This window comes from Marmota flaviventris, chromosome 2 (assembly GCF_047511675.1).
Source record: "Marmota flaviventris isolate mMarFla1 chromosome 2, mMarFla1.hap1, whole genome shotgun sequence".
Lineage (NCBI taxonomy): Eukaryota > Metazoa > Chordata > Mammalia > Rodentia > Sciuridae > Marmota > Marmota flaviventris.
The window spans coordinates 46361059-46388778 of record NC_092499.1 but is presented as its reverse complement, the minus strand read 5'-3'; the positions used below and the strand labels follow the sequence as shown (position 1 = coordinate 46388778).

The following is a 27720-nucleotide window of genomic DNA, read 5'->3' as shown; positions in this document are numbered from 1 at the left end:
GGGGCAGGGGCGTGGCCCGTGACGCGCCGAGGTCTGCCGGCTTAGGGGCCGGACCTCACCCTCTCCCCGCCTCCGGCCGCCGGCGCAGCAGTGGTGGCTAGTCATCTCCAAAAGGGGCCCTCCGACTCCTCGCGGGCCAGTCCGGCCCTTGGTCGTGGCGCCCTGGAGTACTCTCTCGGGTCCCTGAGCCGCGATCCCTTTTCCCCAGAGTTGTGAGCAACTTTCCCCGGTCTCTGGCGCTACTGTGGCTTGGGGACCTTTGCCGCTGCAGGTTGCTGAACTCCGGGCCCCGCACCTCGGCTTCGCGCTTCTTAGGTCCACTCCCTTTTCTGGTGCACCCTGGGGGTCCCCGACCTCGGCTTTAAGGGCGAGATGCCTCTAGGACACATCATGAGGCTGGATCTGGAGAAAATCGCCCTGGAGTACATAGTGCCCTGTCTACACGAGGTCGGCTTCTGCTACCTGGACAACTTCCTGGGCGAGGTGGTGGGAGACTGCGTCCTGGAGCGTGTCAAGCAGCTGCACTACAACGGGGCCCTGCGGGACGGCCAGCTGGCCGGGCCTCGCGCCGGAGTCTCCAAGCGGCACCTGCGGGGAGACCAGATCACGTGGATCGGGGGCAATGAGGAGGGCTGCGAGGCCATCAGCTTCCTCCTGTCCCTAATCGACAGGCTGGTCCTGTACTGCGGGAGCCGGCTAGGCAAATACTACGTCAAGGAAAGGTCCAAGGTAGGACGCGCTCGGGCGCCCCACCGCAGCTGCCGCGGGAATCGGAGGCATTCCGAATCTGTTGTACGTGGCCCTCGCTGGGCTGCAGCGAACTTTGGTTTTTAATCAAAAAGTCATCCTGATTTGTCCTCTTATATCCTTTCTTATCTCCCTCTCCCGCCCCAGATCCTCTGAGCGAAAGTCCATGTTAAGTCAAGGGACTCAGGTGTATCATTATGATGACCTCTGTTGACTTTGAAATAATTGCTCTGGTGGGTGATACAAACAGAACAACTGTGGCTGTTGGTCCGATTTTAAGACATGAAGATTCTCAAAGATCCAAATGAGCGAAAGCATATTAGAGACACACATGTACTCATAATCTTAAATGCCTACTTAAGTAGCCACTTAATCCTTTGGTTGTGGTCAGAAGGGATTCCTACAACAGCACTCCGAATTCTGGAGTCACTTGCGATTTTGCCTTGTGGCAGTTGGGTTTGTGGAATTTGGCAGGGGTGAGAAGGAAGAGTCTGACATGTCAAAGGCTAAAACTCCTCTTCCCTCTCAGTGCTGCCCTTGACCTCTCGAACCCAGGATACTGTTAGACCATCTACCTGACTGAAAATTCACTCCTACTGCTGGGCTCCACACCATCACCTTCCTTTTTCTATCAATTAATTGCAAAATCCACTCAAAACAACCAGCTAAGTGCTCTTGAGAATGGTCAAGTGTCTCAGGGTAGAAAGCATATTTTTGTACACATAGTGGAAAATGATTGCTTGGGTGGTAATTTATCTTGGAAACATTTACAGTAGATTGACAAAAATTGGCAACATGTAGGTATCATGATGTTGGTGCATGTACTTTACTTTGGGATAGTCTTGCTGTTCAGTCTTTCTTCCTTCAAATGACAGTCCAGCCAGTTTTCCAGTGGCAGTTCTTTCATGCTCTCCTATGATGGTCTGGTCAAGGAGCGCTCAGAATGATGGAAAACTTGTCCTTAAGCACAGTGAGGCAGAGAGCATACTAGCATGTGAGGAAAAATGAACACTCACCTTTGTACCATCCTTTGACAATAAATGTAATATTTCTCAATTTAAGGTTTATCCTGTGATAAACTATTATCTCATTTTCCCCACAAGCTGAGAGGAGCACTCTTAATGAGACTGAAAATATGAAGTGGGTTGAGATGGGTGAGTGGGATGGGATGGGCAGCCATGGATTGCTATCTATCTTTCTAACCAGGAGGACAAGGATCTGCAAGCATAGTAGTAAATGGACACAGAGTAAATCTTAGAAGAAAATGTTGCTTTCGAAATTTTACTTTGATTTGGGAAAAGTTCAGAATTGAACTCTGTTGAAGTTTTTTTTTACTTCCATGGGTTTGTGGTGTTGGATTAGAAAGTCATTTGTCTTTTGATCAGTTTTGTTTTGCACTGAATGACCTTGCTGTTCTCCAGGGCTTGGAGAGGGGGAGGGGAGGGGGGAAAAAGGGAGAGGGGGAGGGAAAGCCTTAGTGTGGTGGAGGTGCTTATTGCTTCAACCTGGAAGAGCAAATGGCTTATCATTTTTTTTTTTTTTTGAAAGTTTCTTCTAAACTCAGGTGTTAGGAATTCCACCCCTCTCCACCCCAGCATTCTAGGAACACAGTTTTGCTCTGAAGGAAGTCAACTAGTAGAATGATGATGTCACTAACATTTGAAAGTTAAATATTTTTATCTAGTTTTGTCTTAATTGATGAGGATAGGGTTTCAGGCGAGAAGTTAACTCAAATGAAATGAAAATGCTGTGTAAGTCAGGGTAAGGAAAAAAATCTCTAGATATGATTCTTCAGTCATGGGTTATCTTCTGGGTGGATAAATAACTTTTCAGTTGACCCAGTCAGAAGGTGACTGTGAGATAGAGAAAACTCATCTTGTCTGCTGAAAAGACATCTGCCCACACCCAGATTCCAGCTTTACTTTGGCTATTTTGGCACAAAGCTCTTCATTCCTGTCTTTAGAAAAATCACCTCTAGGTTGGAGTAATCCCTGGTCAATTAGAACCAAGACACAAACCAAGCTTGAGCAATTAGTATTTTTTTTTTTTTTTAAAGTTTGGTTTGCTTGTCTAAAGAAGTCTGTGACCTTGGGTCTTGTATTCAAAGTTCATTATTAAAGCATTGGAGAAACACCCATTCTGTATGCTATATGTTAGTTTCACCTTAATGTAACCTTTTTTCTTTTTTACTGGCTTTTCTCCTTCAGTGGAGTCCTTTGTTTGGGCTGCTTCCCAGAGTAGTGATGTACATAGATCCAATTTCCTGCTGTATCCTTTAAACAGGTTTTCAGTAAAAAGTAAATTTTCAAAAGACAGAATTTGTACATATATTTTAAACTTATTTGTAGCATTCTATTAAACTTTTCAAACAGACAAATGTAGAGGCTAATATGAGTTCCCTTTACCCAGTTTCAACAATTGTCAATATATACATGTAGTTTAGACCAACTGTTTTTTAAGTACTTTAGATTTCTTGGGGTTATACTTAGGAATGCATACATCCTAATGAACTTAATTTTTTTTGCTGGACTCTTATTAAAGGTCATTGAATAATGTAATGTATATCTTTTTTTTGATGTATGAAGAATTGAATTCAGTGGCACTCTACCACTGAACCACATCTGCAGTCCCTTTTTTTAAAAATATTTATTTTTTAGTTGTATTTGGACACAGTACCTTTATTTATTTATTTTTATGTGGTGCTGAGGATTGAACCCAGAGCCTCACACGTGCTAGGCAAGTGCTCTACCACTGAGCCACAATCCCGGCCCTGTAATGTATATCTTAATGAATACATAGCAAAGGCAATAGAAATAAACAAGAATATATACTGGACCTAAAACTGAAATAATGAAAGAATTACTTCCTGCCAAAAAATTACTATTGGTCAGAATTTATCTACTTAATCTTTGTTGGAGGAAAAAAAACCCAGGGTGCTGAAGACCCACTCGGGGGAGTGGTTTTCTATAATGCACTGCAAAATGGCGCCCCCTAACTTCAAGTATGATCCTTGCTTTCATGCTAGCAAAGGATTTCTTATCGGTTAGTTACTCCCTCCTGGAGAGTTTAGACTATATCCAAGATAAATACTGGTTATAATTTGCTCTTTTTCTTTGGCTGCCTAAATCTTGTAAATGGCTGTTTTCCAGAGAACGTGTAATTTATAGAACCAAAAGTTCCCTCTGCTTGAAGCAGTTCAGTGTAGACTCACCAATTACTAACTCTAATAATAACAAAAAACTTTCATTGAGTAGTTTGTGCTGTCTGGTACCGTGTTAAGCACTATACAAATACTATCTTCAGAACCACAATCTTAAACAAATTGAGCGCTTAAATAATTTGCCCAGGCTTTCAAAGTGGTAAGAAGCAGTTTATGAAAGGGGATAGGGGATTAGGTTTCCAGTTACTAAACCTCATGGCCTTAAGTAAGTTGCTTAGGTTTCACCAAGTGTAAAAATGGGGGAAGATAATATTTAAAGTTTTTTTTTTTTTTAAGTCCTTGGGATAGAACCCAGAGCATGGTGCATGCTAGGTAAGTACTCTGCCACTGAGCTACGTCCTCTGCCCTTTTTTATTATATTTTAAGACAGGGTGTGACTGAGTTGCCTAGGCTGCCTCAAATTTGTGATCCTCCTGCCTCAGCCTCCTGAGTAGCTGGGCTTACAGGGGCTGACCCGCATGACTTGTTTACCAGAAAGCTTTTGAGAGGAAGAAACATTAAATAGATAATGTACATAAAATTCTTAGTAAAATTCTGATCTTCATCATTGTTAAAAGGCTTTAAGTGAAATGTGGGAGTCCAACCCAGATCCGTCTGACTCCAGAGTCTGTACTCTTAACCATTATCTTCTCCCACTTCTTACCCCTTCATGTATTCAGCAGGTGCTGAGGGAGTAATCACTTTGTGGGGTACTGTTTCAGAGCTGGGGGTACAACAGTGAGTATATTCATATATACCTTTGAATTTTAGGAACCTTTAGTGCACACTTGACTAATTCTTAAACTTTACGAAAAGACTAAACAGGAAAAAAAAAATATTGATGTCTGTCAGTTGAGTACATCTAAGAAGAAAGGGACTCCTGTGCTAGTATTTCTTATTATTTTTAGGAAAAGTATTAACAACATTGGATGTTGGGATTCCTAACCAAGGTGTCTCTGGACAGTGATGTTCTGAGGGTTGCATTGTGAACAGATGGACCAGTCTTTTTTCCTGGAACCAATCTAGAGGACTATTAAAGGACAAAAAGTTTATGAATAAAAGAAAAGGTATTACAAGGTGCTGTTGAACAATAACAGTTTTGGCCCACCCTTCTCATGTGATGTTAGGAATATCCTGGTTGTTAGAACTTATCCTGGTTGCAAGCTACTTTAAGCAAACATGGGCTAGGATGTCTCTCAGGATCCAAGTGCAGGAAAGGCAATCAGTGTTCTCAGAAGACTGGAGCCATGAACTAGAAAGTCCTTCAGATTCAGGCCATCTGGTGTGTTAGTTCTTTTGAGTTTTTCGGCCTCCATTCTTGCTTCTCTGCTTGTGCACCTTATTTCTTCCCCTCTCTCCTTCTAATCAGATGGCTGCCCTATGATAGCCAGTGCAGCCTTCAGTTCCAGGTGAATGGAGGCTTGATTAACATTACAGAATTCATATTTTCATTGCCTTGGAGAGAGTCTGACTGTCCCACTTTGGCTCATGGGACCTATCAGCCTTGGTTGGGGTGGTGGGAGGCACATAAAATCAGTCATATGTCACAAAAATAGGGTTGCCAGAGTCTATGAGAGGTGTAGTTCTCAGAGCACAGAATTTGTAGTCTGAACACCATAGCCATATTTCTGCAACTAAAATCTTAAAAGTCTGTGAGTAAGGTATTTTAGGGACTGAGGCACTGTTTGAACCTCTGAACATTTTTTTTTTATAAGGATTCCTATAAAAGGTAACTTATCTCTTGAAGGAAGGAAGTTAATCCAAGGAAATAATTTATGGAATACAGTTCCAGTGACAGGGAATCAAGGCATTTTGCTGGATGAGTTTTCATGGTGTTCTTCTTCTATTTTATTGAATGACACTTGGAACAAAGAAGGGAGAGTGGTGAGTGTGTGTGTGGGTGTGTGTGTGTTTAATTTACATTCCTTTTGCTCAATTTTGGGCCACTGGCCACTTAATCACACCCTTATCTGCTTGCAGTAAAGCCCGAAATTAGGGGTTATCAATTTAATTTGCAAACCATTAAATTGCCTTGAACTGTGTGTGCACTTGGATGGGGGAAGTAAGGAGGGAAATGACTCTAAAGCCACCTGAAGAAGTGAGCTGAGAGCTAAGTATGGTACAATAGTTGTCACCAACTTTTTTTTCTTGCTGGCTTTTTTTTTTCTTTCTTTCTTGCCCCCGCCCCCCCCCAATGAAAAAGTCCACCTCTGGGCTCATTAGTCATTTTTTCTCTTTGGGCTTTATATAATTTCTCTATTGTTTAAAACTAAATGATCAGTATAAGTAACCAGGACTTTAATAGTAAGGGCTGTTAGAGTCAGAGAGGTATCAGAAATCACATCCACCCAATCTCTCAGTCATTCATCAGTTGTTTTTATATTTAGAGAGAAAATACCCCGAGCAGGTCTTGAGAAGGGCCTGGGGTAGGTGTTGGGCCTGAGAACAGGTGCTTCACGGAGAAGAGCCTTCACTAGCTCGTGCTGTTCCATGTGTTAGCTGCATTAGCATTTTATGTGAGAATTTTGAATAGAATTTTGACTAAATATTTAAAAATACCCTTTGGTGGAAATTATATAGCCTACTTTTGTATTCAGTTTTTGGGTATTGGGAATTATTTCACTTTCTGACCATATTCAAGCAAAACTTTTCCAGACTCTGATTCCAGACTCTGACTGGAAAACTTCTAATTGTATAAATAGCAAACAGCCTTGCATTTATGACCCCTCCTGAGACCTACCATGTGTGGAAAGACACCTCTGAAGAGGCCAGAAAGTGGACATGGGGAAGTTCCATACCACCCACCCCATGAGGAGCAGAGCTCCTGTGAGAAGCATCTCCAAGTACACATCTCCGTGTCATGTGTACTTCAGGATAAAGCGCAGAGGCTTCTCACCTGTGGGTTATGTTTGTTCCGTCTGGCAAGGCCTCTGTTTTTGGTTCAACTTTGTGGCCCTGGGTAAATAAATGACATTTTAACCTGTGCCCATTGAAGACCAAGGAGCACCTTACAGGTTGACACTATGAACAAGGCTATTAATTTTGTGTTAATTTTTACAGCAACAGACTTGATAATTCTTTTGTAGCAGCACTTTGTAGCTGTTAGCTGATATTGTTCTAAGAAATGCACGTCACTTTTCTCTGGTGTTTGTCAAATGCACATGTTCTGACAGTAATGATAGTTCAGATGTATTCTGCTGGGCATCTGCCAGGGGTGCCCAGCGGGTAGCTGAATCCAGAGGCATTGGAATTGTAAATACAACAGACAAATCATTTTGTGATGCCAGACTAAGGAATTCAGCTTTGGCAGATTGCCAGGAACCATTGATTTGGCTTAGATTCAGTGCTAGTGTCTGTTTGCCAAGCAAGATTAGTTAGCTTGGTTAATTATACATAGAATTTGTATCCCCTTTCTCTCAATTATTTCTAACTTAAACCACTATGACACTTACTTTAATTTTGCATCCTCTTTCGATATTGATTTGTGGATGACTTTCTGTTCTTGTTTTTAGTGAGCTGGTAGTGACTATATGTACATATTTTTCACTCCCTACCCCAACCCTACCTCAGCTAAATACCCGTGGGTTGCTGTTGTATAATGCACTCTTTCAGATCTTGTATTGGATTTATTTGGTACCTACTTGCTATAAATGTCCCTTATGTTCAAAGCAGTGTCAATACATCCTTATAAGTCAGGACAAGTTTTTATTCTTTAGAAAGGTACTGTGATAACATTTCTTAAATTCTGGAGTGAATGTGTCTATCTCATATTAAAAATATATATTTTTTTCCTTTCAAAATGAGGCCAAAATACTGACTGTTGCTGGGTGTGATGGCATTTGCCTATAATTCCAGCTACTTAGGAGGTTGTAGCAGGAAGATTTCAACTGCGAGGCCAGTCTAGGTAATTTAGCAGAAACCTATCCCAACAAACTAAAAAGAGCTGCGGATGTAGCTTGTTAGTAGAGTGTCCCTGGGTTTCATATCTAGTACTGTTAATAAAAATACCAAGTATTACCCATAAAAATAATCTCCAAACACAGAATCAAAGAATATGATAGTAGTCTTGATTATTTGCCAGTGGGAAGAAGACAAAAATGGGAAACTGAATTCTAGGTGTCAGCGCCATCTATTTTTGGTTCTAATGGGGGACACTGAAGTTGTTTTGAAGTTTCCAGGATAATATTCTATTTAAGCATTGCTTGGAAATGTAGTAAAGACATGTTGCTTTAGACAGTTTGCACACCTTCAAGAGCTTGCTCTGTGCTGTCTAGACAGAGAGCAAAGAATTCTACCTGTCACCTGTGCCCCTCCCTCCATCCAGTTCATCCATCCAGACAATTCTGGGAACTATTAACCAGAAATCTCAGTCCCTCCCATGCAATCATGGTGAGTTGTTTTTGGCTAGCTATTTTCTCATCTTCATCACTTTGTGGGTTAATATGAGTGATTGGAATGGCGCAGCAAAATGCTTTTAAAATACACAGTATTGAACACTGTGGGAATATGTAGTATTATTAGTCAAAATCTGGCCTGTTGTGCTTTTTTCACTGATGTGTGTTTTAGGTTCATTATGAAACCTCAAGTTTTGTCTTTTTCTTTTCAACTAAAATTTCTCCTTCTTAGTAGAAAACCCCGAGGAAGAAAGTTTTTAAAAGAGATTGGCTTTAACCATAAATCACCTGCCTTTGGGTCTCATTCTCTCTGTAATCCATCTTCTGTGGTTCTGCCAGAGTGTAGTAGTCCGGACCCATCTCTAATCACGCAGTCTCCATTCTTAAAAACAAAACACAAACCAACCATGCTCCTTCCCCATTGTCTGCCTGCAATGCTGTAAACTTCTTGGTGACACACTGAAAGTTTTCCACATCTGACCGCATCTGACCTTTCTACATTTAATCTCTCCTGCTGACTGCCTTGCTTCCCTCCCGGTTCCTGAAATGCTAGAAAATGATTTGCTAGGTATGGTAAGTTCTAGTGCCCATCTGATGAAGTTTTTCTGTTCCCTAGAACTCTGTGGTGGCTCAGTCTAGGCTACCCTAGCACATTTCTTTCTTTGCCTGTTTTACTTTATGCCTCACAGATTTAGAAGTTCCTTGAATGCAGAGACTGTTGCATTTTGCATATACTTTTACTGCCTAGAATAGTCCCTTAAAATTCATAGGTGCTTAGCTGGGCACTGTGGCCCATGCCTGTCATCTCATGGACTCAGATTGTGAGGCAGGAGGATCGCTGAATGGAGGCCAGCCTCAGCAATTTAGTGAGACCCTGTCTCAAAAACTAAAAAGGGCTGGGAATGTAGCTCAGTGGTAAAGCACTCTGGATTCAATCTCCACTACCAAAAACAAAGACAAAACCCAACCCTAAAGATGCTTGTTGGATGCCAGAGCATTAAAAAAAAAAAAAAAAAAAAAAAAAAAAAAAGCCATAAAATGTTAAAGTAATGAGTTTGCAGAATGGTCTCTAATGGGATGCCGAGTGTTTACATATCATCCCGAAGGAGGACCTTAGCTTTGTAAATTTTTTCTTCAGTTCTGAAATTATGTGGTCTACCCTAGAAAGTACCAGAGTCACATCGAGATTCTGGCAGCTCCTACATAGTTCATATATAAAGCAGCTCCTCTATAAGTCTGACTCAAAGAAGCAAGAAAAGCCCAGGACCATGAAGCTTAGAGCCCCCAGGTTCTGATCCTGGCTCAGCGCCTGGCAAGGAACATCTCAGGACCTCGATTTCCACTTCTTTTTGGATGATTTAATTATTTATTTTCTGTTTTAATTTAACTTTGGTCAATACTTATGACTAGGCATGAGAATGGACATTATATTTTATCTCATCTTACTGTGATCTTGAGCAAGTCGGTTCTCTGAGCCCCCTTTCTCCATCTACAGCATAAGCACAATATGGTTTCTATTTCCAGGATTCTAAGGAATTAAATGAAAATTGAGACTAGATTTCCATCTGTGCTTTCGGTGCCTCATATTTGATTCCTGGAGAGAGTAAAATGCATACCTACAGTCAGACCCCAGAACTGACAAGACAGCAATCCCCAGAGGCATAGCCCAACACCAAACAGTGATGCTAGAAAGTGACAATTGGAGGTGCTGAGGTTGTGGCTCAGTGCCACGCACTGTCTGATATGTGTGAGGCACTGGGTTCGATCCTCAGCACCACATAAAAATAAATGAGTGAATAAGATTAAAAAAAAAAAGGTGACAATTAGAATGTTTCCTGCCAGCTTTAGGAATGACCCTGAAAAGCTTCTGCCAGAAACTGCCCTACAAATTTCTCTCACTTCCTGCTCTACCCGCCTGCTTTCAGTTCTCCAAATTAATTAGTACCGGTAACTTTTTTTTTTTTTTAAGCCTTTTATCATTGAGGGTGAGGCATCACACAACCACTCTTGGTTTTGGCACAGAATAGTTGTGGTTCTCAGAGGCCAGACCAGCAGCATCACTATTAGCAGGGAACATGCTGTAAATGCAAATTCTTGGGCTTCTTCCCAAATCTAAATCAGAGCTGCACCAATTCTTCAGGTGGTTCTCATACATGCTAAAGTTTGAGAACTACTGAGTAGGAGTTCATGCTTTAAGAGGAGCTAAATAGGGATGGTGATATATTTCCCTATAATTTTTCTGTTAGCAAGAAAATCAGAGTTCAGTTGAACAGCTCCAAAACTTACTCACTGCTAAAACTTAAACTAAAAATTCCCCTTGTTTTTTATTTGGGACATTTTTTCAAAAAAAAAAAAATCTCTCCATGTGTTAAACATACACATACATTATGTTTCTATTATTTGTACCAGAAAACTTAATTTTCCAGGACTATAATTGGAGTAAAAAATTTGGAACTGTTTCCCTCCTGTTGTGGTGAGTGGAGTGGAAAAAAAAAAAAAATCTTTGTGAATGACTGCAAGTTATCGCTCCTTTTCATGCATGAATCCAACAGTCTTGCAAGGGGTGTGAGCTGAAGACCCCAGGAAGAATGAGAAGGAATCACAGTGACTTCGGAGGATCCCAAATGGGAAGTAGTGCCTTGTGAGCAGGTGATTCTCTAAATCATGAGCATCTATTATGTGCTAACTTGAAACATCATTCAGGAGCCTGAAGTGGTCTCTGGCCCTCCAGGGCAAGATGGCTATCCTTAGGAGGCTAGAGAAGGATGAGCTGTGGGGGTCTGGGGGGAAACTTGACAAACAAATTGAATTCAGCTTGATTGGAGTCAAATGTATGATTAGGTAGGAGTGGTTAAATGGCTGCCATTTGTCTTTTTCTATTTGGGCACGAAGGTCTTTGATTTTCCACTTACGGGGTTGAGCCTGTGTTTGGTGAGTCGGGAATTATTTGAGAACCTTTACTTATTTTGAAGTTGAAAGAAGGTAATATCATTCCTGTTCCCTCTGGAAATAATAACTCCTGTTTTTGAATAAGACTTTCCCCCTGATATTTCAGAAGCAGTGTTTAGTGATGGAAAGACCGTGGGGTTTGGAATTCTGGCTCATCCACTTGGTTCCATAAGATCCAATAAATCACTCTTTTAGTTTCCAAATTTGTAAAATGGGGCTCATGGCCATCTTTGAGGAGCAGGGGAACATTTAACCATCCCCCCCACCCCATGTTCATAGCCAGGCTTGCCTTTATTTCTAATCCCCCTTTCCATTCCCCCATAATAGATTTTAGACATTTCTTTCAAAAGTCTTCTACTTTCTACCCTTGTAACAGGCCTTCTGGATCTCAGCCCTCCTCTAAGCTAGTGAGTCTGTATCCAGTGAATTCTAATTAACGTGACTTTAGAAAGTTCTGTATCCCATGAATTCTAATTAGTGTGGTAGTAGTAGTAAGATGTCTCCTAAATCAGCACTGTGGCTGAACAGGGAAAAATTGATCCCGTCTTGGGGATTCCTTTACCAGGTGCTGCTCTTTTTCTTTCCAGGGGAAATATGCTTTTGTATTTCCTTTTAGAATTATTTTGCATTGGCCATTTATCATCTTGAGTTTGAAACAAGTCTGAAAGCCTTGGTTGGTGTTGACCTGATCTAATGAAGGAAGGACCTAGAGAGAAGGGCTGACTTCCCCCTGCAGGACCTCAGGGAGGGAAGAACAGCTCAGCCTGTGGACTGGTCTTGGGTTTAAGATGGAGGCTGTTGACCTACTGTACATGAAGCGGGCGGAGCCTAGCAGAGGCTGTGGAGTTTTTACGGTGGGATTGAGCTTGGCCCTGCAGTGGGAATAAGTTGGACAGACAAGAAGTTGGACACTAGTGCTTTTCTGCAGGATTCAGGGTCAATTTCCTTTGCCTCTGGCTCTTGTTAAAATATCCCCCTTGGAGCTTTTAGTTCATAGCTTCAATTTCAGGTCCACTCAGTTTTTTCATATTTTTGTGGTTTTTTGTGATTTTTTTTTTTTTGCATTTTATGATTTTCTATCACTATGGAAAGGGTGAATCAAATAAAGTAGGCTCTTTATATCTTCAGATTCGACCAACTGTGGATTGAAAGTATGTTTTAAAAATTGGCTCTGTATTGAACGTGGATACACTTTTTCACAGTTATGTAATATAAAAAGTATTTGCAAGGCATTTGCATTGTATTAGGTATTATAAATAATCTAGAGATAATTTAAAGTATAGGGAAGAGTGTAAGTAGGTTATATGCAAATACTTTGCTGTTTTGTATAAAGATTTTGAGTATCCATGGATTTTGATATCTGAGCAAGGGGTGGTGGTGGGGGTATCCAGGAACCAACTCCAGGTGAAGACTAAGGGATAACTGTACTTCAAGTATAAGTGGAGATCCTAGTTCCCTCAAAAAATAGAAAAATAGGATAGGAATAAATAGGCTAATGTTAGATGCTACAAAACTGTTGGTAAAGCATGGCCTGATGACTTATGCCTCACACTCCTCTGCCAGACCATTTGGGTTTGAAAAGTCATGTTATCCAGCCTCCTGTGCCTCCCTTTCTTCATCTGTAAAGTGGAGAAAATGTTCCCACCTTGTGAGGTTGTTATGGATTGAATGAGGCAGTATTTTATGAAGCACACAAAACAATGTCAGGCACTCAGTAAGCACAGTATAAGTGTTTGTTGAGCAAATAAGAATGGTTGCTGTTTGATGAGTTTTGAGTCTCTGCTTGACTTGCTATGTACTATTTCTTTCATTCAGCAGATACGTTTTTCCCAGTGCTGAAATGCAAATATAGGTTTCTTCTGTCTAAACAATATGCTTCAAGACAGTTTTCATGACATGTTTTGATTGGTAACCATGCTTTTAGATATTATCCACTAGTAAAGTGTTGTCTTACTAGTTGTATTTAAGTTATCGTAGATTCCTTCAACTATTTTAGAACTAATTTTAGATGAGAAATGTAAAGGGATCCACACTTAATCCTTTGACAATTCTGCAGTCACAGCATTCCTTTTCTCTATTATGCTCAAAGTCTCTATAGATCTACAGGTGAAGTTGTATTTTTCTGATAAGCCTGTTTTCTCACATCAAAAGAAGTTAAATGTTGTTGAGTCCCTATCCCCACATTGCCTTAAGGATTACTTATGAATTTGCTTTTCTATATAATGATAACTTCTAGATCTGTTCGATAACTTCCAGGGTTAATGACTTCCACTGAGGCCTTGGGAGCAGTGTGACTCAGGGAACATGGCCGCTACTCACCTTTCCCTGAACCAGGCAATTAGAGAGGGATGTGTGCCACCAGGCTACACGGGTTCTCAGGAAGTGGCAGCTGTTAATATTTGGTGAAAGGCATCAGAAAGGACATGGTTAAATGCCTGTCTTATTTAATGTCGTCAACCCTGGCTTTGACTGACTTTCGCTGATTTTGTAATTGTGAGGAAGTCCCTGTTGAAAACATTTCTCTGGTGACTGGGGTAGTGATGGGGGAGGAGGGGGAGGGCTCCCCAGTGTCCGTTCCCTCCTCAGGCTGCCTGGCGGTGTGCTCGGGTGTGGGCTGGCTGCCATCCTCACGAAGCGCACGTAGCCCTGTCACTCAGTCGTCACCCAGCTGGCTTAGAGCCAGGCCTCCACGGGAAGGGCGGCTTTCCCAAACCCAAAGAGCCTGTATTGATATGTCGATGTTGCCTGGCCTGTTTACTGTGCCTAATTGCAGAGCTCTGGCTGAATCCCCTCCAAGGAGAGGAATTAATTGAGAAAGGAATGACAATAGTCTCTTAAATTCCTGGTCTCAGAGTTTTAGAGGCTGCTTGGGGGAGGGTGATTTAATCAGAAGTTTATGCATGAAGTGTAGGATTCTCTGGAAAGGAATCTTGACCTAGTACAGATAGACTTTACAGGCCTGGGAATACTCTGCAGTTTTGTGCAGATTGTGTGTGTGTGTGTGTGTGTGTGTGTGTGTGGGTGTGTGTGTTGGGGGGGTTCAGGTGGAGGGATATGTATATTTCTTGCAGGTGGGAGCAATTCCGCTCAGGTAGATTTATATTGTCACTGACTCAACACAACTAAATTGAAGACTTCAGAATCTCAAGAGTTGTTGATGCTTATTTGCATGATCCGGAAGTAAGGGCCAAGTTCATCTGAAGGCAGGTTTTAAAATGAAGATGGTGAATTCTCTGCCCTTCTAGTCACAGTACTCTTGCCTGACAAGGAAGAGCAGGCAGACCCACTTCACCAAAGTAACTAAGTGTCGGTTATGACTTCCTTTGCAGAAGTACAGAAATCCCCACATTATTACACAATTCAGGTGTAAGGGCATGGTGAGCACTGTTCTACGCTGGGAGGTGAGGTTAATGTGTAGCAACATTCTGGGTTATAGATTCAGGGAATGGAGTTACTTGTAGTGTGGATTTTGGACAAACGAGGTGGAAGTAGTTTTTACTGTGGAAATAGAATGGTAGAAAACGTTTTCATGAATAATTTGGGGTTTATTGGAAGAACTACTAACCTGACAGATTTGAGTGTCTGGCAGTCTTTCAAATTGTCTGGTGAGATGCTAAAACATTGGGAAAGGGAATGTGGTAGCTGGACGCAGCTCATGTTATTGACCACTCTAAAAGTATATTTTCTATTTTCCCCTTATTTTTTCCTCCAATCTCTAACTAGAGGCCTTAAAAGGAAGGAAATAGCTAGATTCAATCTTAACTAACAACATGGATAACAAGCAAGATGCTAAGATAGCAAATGACAGTTTGAGCAGTTTCCTATCTTTTTCTCTAAAGTCCTTACATTATCTACAACTCATTTCTCTTTCCCAGTCTCGGGATGAAATGTTTATGTATATGAATGAAAGTATAAAAATTCTAAAGCACTTTTTAATGCTTCATAAGGTAGTGCCGTTGGATCATCACATCGAGATCTGGCTCATATGTTCAACTTTGTATAATAGACAGGACCAGTTAGCAGCAAGTATGAACTTTGTGTTGGTGACATTTTCTTGAACCTTGGAGAAAGATTTGCTATCATTTTGTAAAGAGCCTTGTGACCATGTATTATAGGAACTTATCTAAGTGACAACGGATCTCACAGGGTATCCTTGAAGATCACAAACCCTTGAACAAGGAAGGTGACAAAAGACTAATGCAGCAATTCCAGTTAGTTTTTTTCATGCCCTCTGGAATTAATTTGCAAAGGATTTCTGGAATTCTCTTTGTCAAAGCCAAATGGAAAATAAGGTAATTTGACATTTGGCCTTAATTTGGCTTTAATTTTTTTTTAAGAACAAAACTTGCAAAGATCATGCCTCTTCATTTTTTTCCTACTCTGACCTTTCCTGTGGGATCCTGCATATAGCAGTTTGGATACTTAAGGGTTTTGTATTTTTGCTTTACTTTTTAAATGAGATAATTTCAATTTTAGAGCTGCTGCTAGCACATTCAGTGCCTCTGTTTCCCTCCCCGACCTTGATGAATTACCAGGGGACCCCTGAACCTCAGTAGGCATCTTTATGAATGAAGGACATAGGCCATGCAACCATGGGACTGCCCTGCCCGCTGTCCACATTCAATATGTGTGTTACAAGATCTGCTGAACACAAATCACCCAGAAAAATGTCCCCGGAAGTGTAGCCTTCAGCTCCTCTGCCCTCAGACTGAAAACATTGGCAAGTATGTCACCTAGCCTGCTGGCACCTGAATATAAATGAGACTCATGTCTGGCTAGAAAACTTCAGCTATTACTTTCTCCACTGTGATGAGTTGCTTGGCTGTTTTTTCCAGGCTAAAGAAGGTGCATGGTCTCTTTTATTCCCTCCACAACTCTTTCTTGTTTATTTTATTTTGAGAAAGGGTCTTGCTAAGTTGTCTAGGCTGGCCTTGAACTTGTGATTCTCTTCCTCATCCATCTGACTAGGATTATAGCCATGTGCTGCTGTGCCCCATAAAGTTATGCTATTCTTGACAAACGTAAGACAATGGATTTTCATGTATTGCAAATTTTGTAAAGTGAGGCACTTGATGTTTTAATTTACTGAGTTAAATTTGCACGAAATGCCACTTTATTATAACTGGTTCAAAATCAATTCCTATTAGCAAATCTGACTCCAAATTTATGAGTAATGTAAAATACACTTGCACAAAAGTACATGGTATGATTTTTTGTTGTTGCTTTTGTATTTTGTGGCGCTGGGGATTGTATAATTTATTAGAGAAGTACAAGTCTAACTGGAGGGTGGATGTTCCCTTTCCCACCCGTGGTCTGAAAAAATGATCATCATTGCTGAATAGACAGTAGAGGTTGCTGGTGCTAATTTTTCAGTGGTTTGTATATTATAGTTAAGCTGTGGTTAACTAACAGCATTCAGGAACATTCTGTTTCAGGAACATTTTCATTCAGTCTTGGAATGAAAAACCTAGATTTTTATTTTACGGCTTTATCTTTGAACTTGAACGAGATACAGTTTTATAAAGTCAGTTCACTAACAACAACTCACAATTATCACTGTTTTCTTTTCCACCAGTGTCATTTAGGGAGCAAATCTGATACTTGGACTTGGATGGTCATGATTCTATATATCTGTATAAATCTTTAAAGAATACATGCATACTTCCTGCTTGAACTTGGCTTCGTAGATGTCTAGAGCACATATCTCTGATCTGAAGCCGGCCTGGGAATACCTGGTACACTCCTCTTCTCATTTCCTGTTGCTACAGAGCTATGGAGAGGCCTCTGGGGATGGGGGCCTGACAGGTACACAGAGGGGCCAGAGGAATGAATGGTGATGCACAAGGGGACAAGTGAATTCATCAGCATTTCCAAGAATTAGAACAATCGGACTACACTGGATATGCTACTATAGGTGACACTATTGTGTTATTAACTTTCTCTAAGTTAAATAGTAATCCAGTCAGGAAGTTTTAGAAATGAAAGGTTTGTAATAAGACATCCTCCTGGTGGATGTCAATGTTAGTGCTTGCCATGTTGGTTACATAATCATTAAATTACTCCTGCTCCGTTCTTTTAACAATAAAGCATAAAAGCTTTTTTCTTCCATTATACAGTTTAGGTCCCTTTCCAGGATTGATGAGATTTAGATAGCAACTTAGTTGAGCTGCTTAGCTTCCGGAGTTTGTTACTGCCCCGTGCACAAATTGGCTCAGAAGCAAATGACTAGTTATTTATTAAGTGTGGTTTGCTTCTTAGCACATCCTTTGCCTGGTAGTTTTAGCCCCTGTCAGAGATCAGCAGATAGTTGGGAATGTGCCTGAGGTGAGACCCATCTCCTATGGCACTCATCCAAAAACTCACTGATACAATTGGCTAGTGTAGTTTCAACAGGCCCACTGAGGCTCACAATAATTTCCTTCCATTGTAACAAACATGATGCATGTGGCTTCTGGAACAAGGAGAGAGGGTGAATATTCGCTCTGGCCAGAAAAATGGTCCCTTTGTCTCCCTTAAGCAATCAGAATGTTTGCTTACGTTTAGGGGTTTTGTCCTAATAGTAAGTTCTTTAGATTTGTGCTAGCTCTTTATCTATGTGTGTTTTATACGTGCAGCAATTAGTAGCGGATGTACTTTTATGCTTTCTTTTTTTTTTTAATCTAAGCTGAGTTCTGAGGCAACTAAGCATTTCAGAATTCCCTAAAGAATCTTGCTTTTCCTGGGGCTGATGCATAGATCAAGTCTTAGCTCTTTTTGGACTTTGAAGACCATGTAACCCGAGTCCTTCTATTTTGTGGGGAGGAGCAGGGATACTGGGGGTTGACCCCAGGGGCACTTTACCACTAAGCTACACAGATCTTTTAATTTTTTATTTTGACATAGGATCTTGCTAAGTTGCTTAGGGCCTTGCTAAGTTGCTGAGATTGGTCTTGAACTAGTAATCATCTTACCCATGCCTCCTGTGGCTGGGATCACAGGCATGCACTATGTGTGCTCAGCTAAGCCCCTCTTTATAGGAAAGAAACTGAGCCTGGGATCACACAGTTAGTTGCAGAGTGTACTAGATGGCAGACATCCAGACCACTGACCTTTTCCTTAGAGTAGAGCTGTTTAAGAATATAAGATTATAGCATTGATGGAGTACTTTTTCTTTTCAGACAGACATAGTGGGGGAGGCTGAGATGATAGGGAATCTAGCCAGTAATTGTTTGTGGCCTAAGTGACTTTCATTATTGGCTCAGTTGTGGCTCTTATAATCCTAATAGTTGCTTCCAGGGATGGGTAATTCCCTACTCATTATGGATGACTTCATTTATCTCTTCCTCTCCAACTAGGCCTATCATTTCTGTCTGCTCCCAGTTCTCTTTCTCTAAGCCATCTTTTACTTGGAGGTACCATCATTTGTTAAATCTTTATTGCAGTCTTCTCAAAATCCCATCTTTGGAAAGATGTTAAGCTAACAGGCTAACTTCAGCTGTATGGATGACATGGCATTAACATTTTCAAGGTTCAAAGGCAAGATGGCTAGCTGCTTGAGGATATGAAGTGTGGGGGATATGGTGATTTAAGCTTTAAGATCATTGTAAAGCCAGATTACCATTCAGCCTGATTATTCTAGTACATAATGTGTGAGATGCCTAGTTCCATGTTTCCTAGTTACTACTGCAATGACCTGCATTGAAACTGATTCATTGAACTATTACTGCATCAGTTTGGTGCTCTTCCCAGCTGGTTGTTTTACCAATGAAGCAACCCCACCATTTATCAGAGAATATTATGACCTGTTTCTCCACATATATGTTTGAAGGTGGGTTTTTTTTCTTTTAATTATTTGTTCTAATTAGTTACACATGATAGCAGAATGTGTTTCAACTCATTGTACATAAATGGAGCACAGCTTTTCATTTCTCTGGTTGTACATGATATAGTCACACCATTCATGCAATCATACATGTACATAGGGTAATAATGTCCATCTTATTCCATCGTCCTTCCCACTTCTCTACCCCCTCCCCTCCCCTCACTCCCCTCTGCTCAATCCAAAGTTCTTCCATTCTTCCTGAAAGTAGGTTTTTTAAAATGGCAGAAAGGCCTATCAATCTAGGTAGAATGTGAGCATAATTTTTTGGGAAAGAGCCAAATTTGATTTATTCATCAAATTTTAAATAGGCACCATCTATGTGTCAGGCACTGTCCTAGGTGCTAAGAATACATCAGTGAACAGGAAAAAAAATTCTCTGCCCTCATTTTATATTACCAATTCACTAATCTCCTGCACATATTGCATCCCTATAAACATATTTTAAAAATATAGTAGTGTCCTGTAAAGAAAAGAAAAGGCTTTTGTACTTTGCTCCCCTGCCCCCCACTTTCTGTTACAATTTTTTCATGGAACGATTAGAAGTTTTGTTACCCTCTGATAGTAACTCTCAAATAGTAATTTTCAGTAAGTTTTCTGACATGGCTTTCTGCTTTATTCTCTATCTGATTTGATACAGGTAACATTTAGACAAAGGAAGAGAACTTCAGATTATCACTCGATTTGATAATTATCAGTAGAAAGAAGAAAACCACTAAGAAGTGCATATTAAGATGTGCGTTGGGGACCCAGTGGCATATACCTGTAATCCCACTAAGGCAGGAGGATTGCAAATTCCAAGCCAGCCTTGGTAACTTAGTGATACCCTGTCTCAAAATAAAAAACAAAAAGGGGCTCTAGGTGTAGCTTAGTGACAGAATGCCCCTGGCTTCAATCCCCAGTACCACCCCTCAAATTTAAAAAAAAAGATACGTGTAGCTTTTTCCCTGAAAGGGATCTCCCTGGGCTGCTTTTGCTAAGTTAGGACATAGCTTCCTCTTGACCCTTCTGCCTTCCTCTGGCCCAACGTTGTATTGAGTAAGCCTACCCTTTTCCTCCTCTGTGTTTGGATTTGTCTATTTGTAAATAAGACAGTACGATTCTGCCATTCAGCAATACTCAGTAACCAGGCCCGATCTCTAAGCTCCACACGTGTGATTCTGATCTTGTGGGTGGGTTGAGGATGGGAACCCAGAACCTGGATTTTCATTAAGGATTTTTACAGAAATGTGGGTCATCCTAATGATGAGGTAGATGGGTTATAAGTCTTTTAAAACATTCTCGGACTGTAAGGGTGTGGTTGGACCATCTTCCACTGGGTGTGACTTGCCTGTTAATCTTACATGCTGAAGATTAATATTTTGATCTTCTGTTTGTAATCTGAATTTATATACTATACGTGCAATTAAGAATCTAGTGACCACCCATAAATGTCATATATCACAGAAGCTTGTCTGTTTATCAGTAGGAGGGGAGGATTGCCCAGCTTTGTTAACCATGTCCTTGGAATTTCTCCCTAGGCAATGGTGGCTTGTTATCCAGGCAACGGAACAGGTTATGTTCGCCATGTGGACAACCCCAATGGTGATGGCCGCTGTATCACCTGCATCTACTATCTGAACAAGAATTGGGATGCGAAGGTACTTTGGAACAGTGGCAGTGCATGTGGGGTTATATGTCATAAAAGGTGCAGATAAGGTGGACTAAGAATTCAGAAAAAAGAGCATGTGACTTCCAAATAGGAGAAGAATTCATGTAACTCAGTGGGGAGTTTTGAGTTCCTAATAGCCCTATTGCCTCCTGATAAATCTTTTCTATTTCTCCTTTATGCTTTCCCTCCCCCCACCTATGGAATTAGTAGTATAGTTGATGACATAAAAATAATGGATATGAACTTAATTTTGTGGGGGCAATTATTGAAGTGTGGGGAGTAGTTGATGAAGGGAAGGTAATTTAATATGAGGATTATAAATCAGTTTTTTTCCATATAATTCAGAGCTGATATGTCTCTCAGAACAGAGTAAGATATACACTTTTCCCTTCCAGCAGCAACATTGAGAGAATTCCACAAAAATAGAACTGTAGGATCCCCAAGAGAGATTTCCCACACAATCCTCTTTTGCTGAGTGATACGTCTCATTTGGTGGCCGTTTGCCATGGCTTACTATGGTTTGTGAATGCCAAGGCTACGTGGCTTATTTTTGTATAAAAAAAAGAGAGAGAGAGAGAGATGAAGTCTGGTTCCACACTTACACACACTCGTCTGGACTTTGTATGTTCTCTGAAAGTTAAGCATGATTTAGGGGTCTGGGAAGTCAGAGAATTTTTCAAGCTTATTTGGCTTTTGAACCTTCTGCATGTCCATTTCCTGTTCATTAGGGCAGACTCTGGCTATCATAAAGCAGTATATTTTATCTGAAAGTCAGAAAAATGAAACCTGGGAAACTAATGAATCAGTAAAGAGGCTTATTCTCCCTATTTTATTAACATGGTGGGAATATATCCATTAGCTCTCTTTCAGAACCTTCATGGGTGCTGCTATGGGTACAGTTATCAAGTCAATAACAGTAAATTGCAAAGTATGAGACCCTCAAATACTTGTGTCTCTGCTAGTGTCAGGTACTGTGCTGTGGAGGAACATTGATGTGGTAGGCCTGCATTATACCGAGAATGTGATTTTTCTAGTAGGATAGATTGGGTATACATCAGAAAAAAGAAAAAAGCAGTTTAAGAGTGATGTATGTCATAAAAGGTACAGGTACAGGTAGTCTGAGAGTACAGGGGAAAAAAGCATGTAACATTCAACTAATGAGGTCAGATAGGAGTGAGGCGTGCAGAGAAGAAAGCTATAAATTCTTATTGAAGGGGAAGTTACATGTGATGAATACCTTAGGAAGTTGTTAATATTAGATGTAACCAGATGATGTTGCTAGGGTTTTGGGTAGGTCAAAAACATATAGTGGCAATTCTATATAAGATCTAATAGTACCCTATTTTTTGTCCATGGGCTTTATGGTTGTGGAGGTTGGAAGGCTTAGTTATGAGGTACATAAGGTATCTCTAGCTAAGTTTGAAATAAAATTTAAGAAAGTAAAAATTAGGGGATAAAACACACTTGGAATGGAGGTTAGAAAGTGGCATTGTTTCCAGATGGGGCTAAAAATATTATTGTTGATAAACTGTACATGTGGCCAGGAAATGATCTACCTTCTTATGGTCCTCAGCTACATGGTGGGATCCTGCGGATATTTCCAGAAGGGAAATCATTCATAGCTGATGTGGAGCCCATTTTTGATAGACTCCTGTTCTTCTGGTCAGATCGCAGGAACCCGCATGAAGTCCAGCCTTCCTATGCCACCAGGTAATAGCCAGGGCCCTGATTCCTCTTTGGGGGATTTTTGTACAAAGTCTAATTCCCAGTGAACTCTCTAAACTCATGTTCTGTGCATGTGAGGGATGGACCACACCCCAAAGCTGATAGGTAAACCTATTTGGAGTGATAAAAATTAAAGGAGAAACTTTGGATTCTGTAGTATACAAATCAAACTTTGGTTTGAAATAAATATTAACAAATTATTTTCTGTTAGGTGTGTGTACATAGGATTCTAGATTTCTCACTGGCTTTGTTTTATTTCCTTTTCTCCTCCCCATTTAGAAACTTAAATGTTGCTGGTGTGGTGGCATATGCCTGTGATCCCAGTGATCTGGGAGGCTGAGACAGGAGGATCACAAGTTCAAGGCCAGCCTCAGCAATTTAGTGAGGTGCTAAGCAACTTAATGAGACCCTGTCTCAAAATAAAAAATAAAAAGGGCTGGGGATATAGCTCAGCGGCAAAACATACCCCTGAATTAAATTCTCAGTACCCCTTCCATATCAAATAAAGGCAGTTCTATGTGGTTACCTTAGATGACTTTACAAATTGCCAGTCACAAGCAGAGAAACTTAAAAGTAATTTGCTCTGACTTCTTTTCCTTTTTACCTTTTCTGTAGCATAAAATAGGCCTGTTGGACTAGCTATATCCATGTCTCAACAATTAGAGGTTTTAAAATCTTTTTTATTAGCATACAGATGTGAAGATTTTCAGCATAACTGAGCAACTTTGTATTGTTTAGTATTAATCTAGGAATTCCTGGTAAAAATCTTAATTCTGTCTCTCATTTGTCTTTGATTTATGGTTGAAGCTGAAGATCTGGCAGTATGGGAGTGATGTGAGTGTAGCCTGTGCTAAGAATAACAGATGAGGGCAGGGGCAGAGAGTTTGGGTAGAGAGTTTTTAGTTCTTATTAAGAACTAAACCTTAATAAGCCTAATTCAGAGAAAAATCACGAATCCCCCTTCAGAAGTCACCCATCTGAGCTCCAGAGTTCCACATTCAATGCCAGCTTGGACTGAGCTCTAGATAAGCAGGTAATCACCTCTACCACAGAAGTCTACCACAGAAGTCTACCTGTGGCTTGTTTTATGGGGTACATTAATTGGACCCTGTGTTATGTGGTAGAATTCTCTGGTTATTCCCAGTCCCATGGTGACTGACTTCACAGGGACATTAGCAAATGTGTATGAGAAGCCCTTGAAAACAAATCAAGTGTTATAGAAATTGCTGTGGTGAATAATAATTACAAAAGGAAACCTTTAAAAAACCCAAGCATGAAATAATGGCTTCTGTTACAATCTATCTCGGACAGGATAAGGCAAATTAATTGGAATGCAGTAGAAAGCTTGAGGGTATTGCTATTCAATTGAATCTCTGCCTCAATGTCCCAAACTAAAGAAAGAAAGCCAAGATTTTTTTTGTCCTATCATTTAAATAAGTTATTCTTCAAAGCTTCACTCAATTGTTACCTTATTTTCTTTGTTCTCTCCCCACTAGCTTGAGTTTCCCAGTCTTTAGCAGAATGACTCATTTCCAGTCTTTTCCATATAGGTCACATTTCCTTGTTGTTACATATTTAATTCCCTGTCTTTTCTGCTAAGAGCCTGAGATTCGTGAGAAAGAAGATCTGTTGACAGGACCCCCAGCCCCCAATCCCATCACCTCTTACTGGAGATTGAACCCAATAGTGCTTTACTGTATCCTCAGCCCTTAAGAATTTTATGCTGAAATGGAATCTCGCTGTGTTGCTGAGACTGGCCTCAAATTTGCAATCCTCCTGCCTCAGCCTCCCAAGTAGCTGGGATTACAGGTGTGTGCCACCACACCAGGCATCCTTATGTGTTTCATTAAAACATTTAAACAGAATTGAAACCAGAGAAATTAATTTTAAATTAAAATTGGGGTAGACTTCTCATAATAGGTAAACCTTTACATGTTGGTTTCATGAGTGACTTTAATGTGAGATTTACAGTAAGTTTGGTTTTTTTTGGAAGTAGTCTTTTCTTACACCTGCTTATCTTTTACAGATATGCTATGACTGTTTGGTACTTTGATGCTGAAGAAAGGGCAGAAGCCAAAAAGAAATTCAGGAATTTAACTAGTACGTGGTAGTACATGTTTGATAATGTCCTGTGACCTTTGATCAAGTCAATCCTTGAGTTTAATTTTATATATTTTGTAATATACTCTGTTTAATCTCAGTTGTGGTTTAGCTCCCTACATAATGACACCTTATTGGGTTTAATCCTGAAACATTGGATTTAGCACTCTTGGAAAAATCAGAAAAAACACAAAGGGCATTCCCTGAGATTGCCCACCAATTCTATGATGGCTTATAATCGATAGAAATAATTAACTTTTGTCAGTATTAACTAGTCATAGGTAATATTAAATTTGGTCCATGATTTTGATACATTACAAATAAAATATAATAGAACCCAGCTAAAATGGCTAATTTATTATGTTGGTGTGGCACTGTGACTCAATTTAAAAGCAGGATCCATGTAATATAAATTGAACATGACAACACCATTTCTGTCCCCTCCAACCAGTATTGTAAGGTAGCATTCCCCGAAATATGGTGCACTAAAACATTAATCCTAACACGTTGGTTTAAGAAAAGGTAAACTTCTGGCCCCCCAAATATGGTAAATGCTTACGTACTGTATTCCTCTCTTGAAGAGTGACAGTATTTATTGCATATTAAACAAAGACTCTTAAGAAGTCTTACAATAATGAAATGTATGTAATGTTGCCTAGCTTGTGACCCATTTGGACTATATACCCATCAAACTCCAAAGAAGACTGCCTTTTTTTTTTTTTTTTGGCAAGACTCTATTAGGGCTTCATTTGCTTTATAAAATGGGAAGTATTTACTGGAACTTTTTTGGTGACATTTGTGACATAAAATTCAACAGATTTGACATTCTACTTTTTTGTTCTCTTTTCTGTCCCCAACCCAGGGAAAACTGAATCTGCCCTTACTGAAGACTGACTGTGCTCTGAAATCTGCTGGCCTTGTTCATTTTAGTAATGGTTCCAGAATTCTCTTTTAAGAGTTGAGATCCAAAGATGACCTCTTCATTGACCATAAGTTCCCCTCTACTGCTTGCATCCCTCACATCCCTGTCTTGTATGTGGTACTTCATGTTTTCTTGCCAGGACTTCTTGGACTGTCTTCTCCAGATGAATTCATTTGCTAACTCCAGAAAGACCTGCAGACATCCTCGTTGGCCAGCAGTTTAACTGATAGATTTGGTGATACTGGCTATCAAAACTAGACCCTGGGAGCACAGAAATGAATTTTATTTGCACTTTATTTACATTTCCTGATTTGAAAGGAGGAGGTTTGCAAAGAAACCAATTTGTGACATATGCCACAGAGAGACATCACTGAAGCCTGAACAGAAGGAGATATAAATTGGTGTCATCTGAACCATTTCCAGATGTTGTTAATCCAGAGCTGTTGGAGTTTCTGGAGAATTACTACAACCCAATGAAAAATGACCTCTAGAAAGGGCTGCTGTCATAGTGATCGATTTATAAGTGTCCCATGGTGCAGACACTCCTTTTTCCTTATCTTACAATTTGGACTTTATGCTTCTGTCCCATTTTGCTAAAAATAATGATTTTCTGATTGAAGAGTATATCACCATTCATTCTTTATTTTCCCTTCTACTTGGAGACACCACTTACCCAGAGGCCCAAACTAGACATTAATTGTTTTGGTTGTTTTGTTGGATTGGGAATTTGAATTTAAATCAGAGGACAAAAGTCTACTTGGTAGTTTAGGGTTAGCCTCTGAAAAGAGTGTGAAGAGAGCTAGATCTGTTGATAGACAGTGAACGTGTGTGCAGTGTGAACAGTTGTTTGAGAAGGAAGATGGAGTCGGAAATATGGGTGTTCTCTCTTTTTTTTTCAGTGTTCCTTCCTTTTTAATGAGCCCACCCTTCTTTAACAAAATAAAAAAGGATAGGGTGTCATTGTCAAGAGGAAATGGAAATTTTAAAAAATCTCAAAGCTATTTGAGTTCTTTTACATTGTGTGTCCCTACTGGACTTTCTTTAGCCAACTTGACTCCTCAGATCCACTGTGGTTGGCAGTGCTTCAGGAACTCTGTGTTGAGCACCTATTTTATGAAAGTCACCCTTCCTAGTTTTCAATTCTACGTTTGAATTTTTAAAGGCCCATTAATTTCCTACTTGAAAATCTTGTAAACATTAAAGACTCAGAAACATTTTCTTTGGTTGGGCATGGATATCTAGTCTTTTCAAGAAATAAATTTTTTCCTTCTATGGTTTTGGAAGATTTCTACATAAGACTTGTCATTCATTCTCACAACTGCTCTATTTTGTTTTATCATAGTACTTATCACCTTCTAACTTACTATGTAATATACTTATTTATTACGTTCAATGTCTTGTATTCTTCCTCTAGAGTGTAAGCACAATGAAGACAGGGATTTTGTATGTTTTTAATCAATGCAATATATTTCCAGCACCTAAAATAGGGTCTGGTGCATAGTAAAGGCTCAGTAAATACTTGTTGAATAAACTCAGTCTCCTCTGTTAGTATTGTAATGGTTTGATTCATTTCTCCATCTTTTGCAGGAAGGGCTCACAAAAATTTTCACACACATCTTTCTGTCACTATTGACTTATAAATTTAGGTTAAGAGTTTTAGAATGCTTTTCCATAGTGTCATTTTCTATGTGTTTAATCTCCAAACCAGTCACTCATTGACCACTATGAATCCCAAAACTGCTCAAATAGCATTTCTTCCCTTTTGTATCTTGGGACTCTAGGAATAACAGAAGAATAGTTTCAGATGGGACAGAGTACATTCTGCCTTTGAACCAATTTTTAAAAAACTCATTAAGAGAGAAAGAATGGGCTGGACGTAGTGACACACACCTGTAATCCCAGCAACTCGGGAGCCTGCGGCAGGAGGATTGCAAGTTCGAGGCCAGCCTCAGCAAGTTAGCAAAGCCCTAAATAACTTAGCAAGACCCTGTCTCAAAAAATAAAAAGGGCTGGGGATGTGGCTCAGTGGTTAAGTGACCCTGGGTTCAATCCCCAGTACCAAAAAAAAAGAAAAAGAAAGAAGGAAGGTTGTTTATTAGGAAATTTTATATTCTGCAATCTTGTGACTGTATTTTCTCTATGATTACGAATGTCAGGAGAACAATAGTGATACTA

General features: G+C 40.1%; 1 protein-coding gene across 1 annotated transcript; it reads left to right on the top strand.

Annotated features, from left to right (window-relative positions):
* Positions 1-76: 76 nt before the first annotated feature.
* Positions 77-27093, top strand: Egln3 (egl-9 family hypoxia inducible factor 3). The gene is made up of 5 exons (XM_027929811.2): positions 77-729; positions 20668-20787; positions 22372-22508; positions 24550-24623; positions 25486-27093. Exons 1-5 carry the CDS (start codon positions 373-375, stop codon positions 25515-25517), a joined length of 720 nt encoding a protein of 239 aa, XP_027785612.1. The 5' UTR covers positions 77-372; the 3' UTR covers positions 25518-27093.
* The last annotated feature ends 627 nt before the right edge of the window (positions 27094-27720 follow it).

What these genes read in the sequence shown, in the direction of transcription:
- Egln3 (XM_027929811.2), top strand. Translation starts at nt 373, where the DNA reads ATGCCTCTAGGACACATCATGAGGCTGGATCTGGAGAAAATCGCCCTG. An exon ending in ACGTCAAGGAAAGGTCCAAG is followed by an intron (nt 730 to 20,667) that starts GTAGGACGCGCT and finishes ATTTCTCCCTAG; the next exon opens with GCAATGGTGGCTTGTTATCC. An exon ending in CAGCCTTCCTATGCCACCAG is followed by an intron (nt 22,509 to 24,549) that starts GTAATAGCCAGG and finishes TATCTTTTACAG; the next exon opens with ATATGCTATGACTGTTTGGT.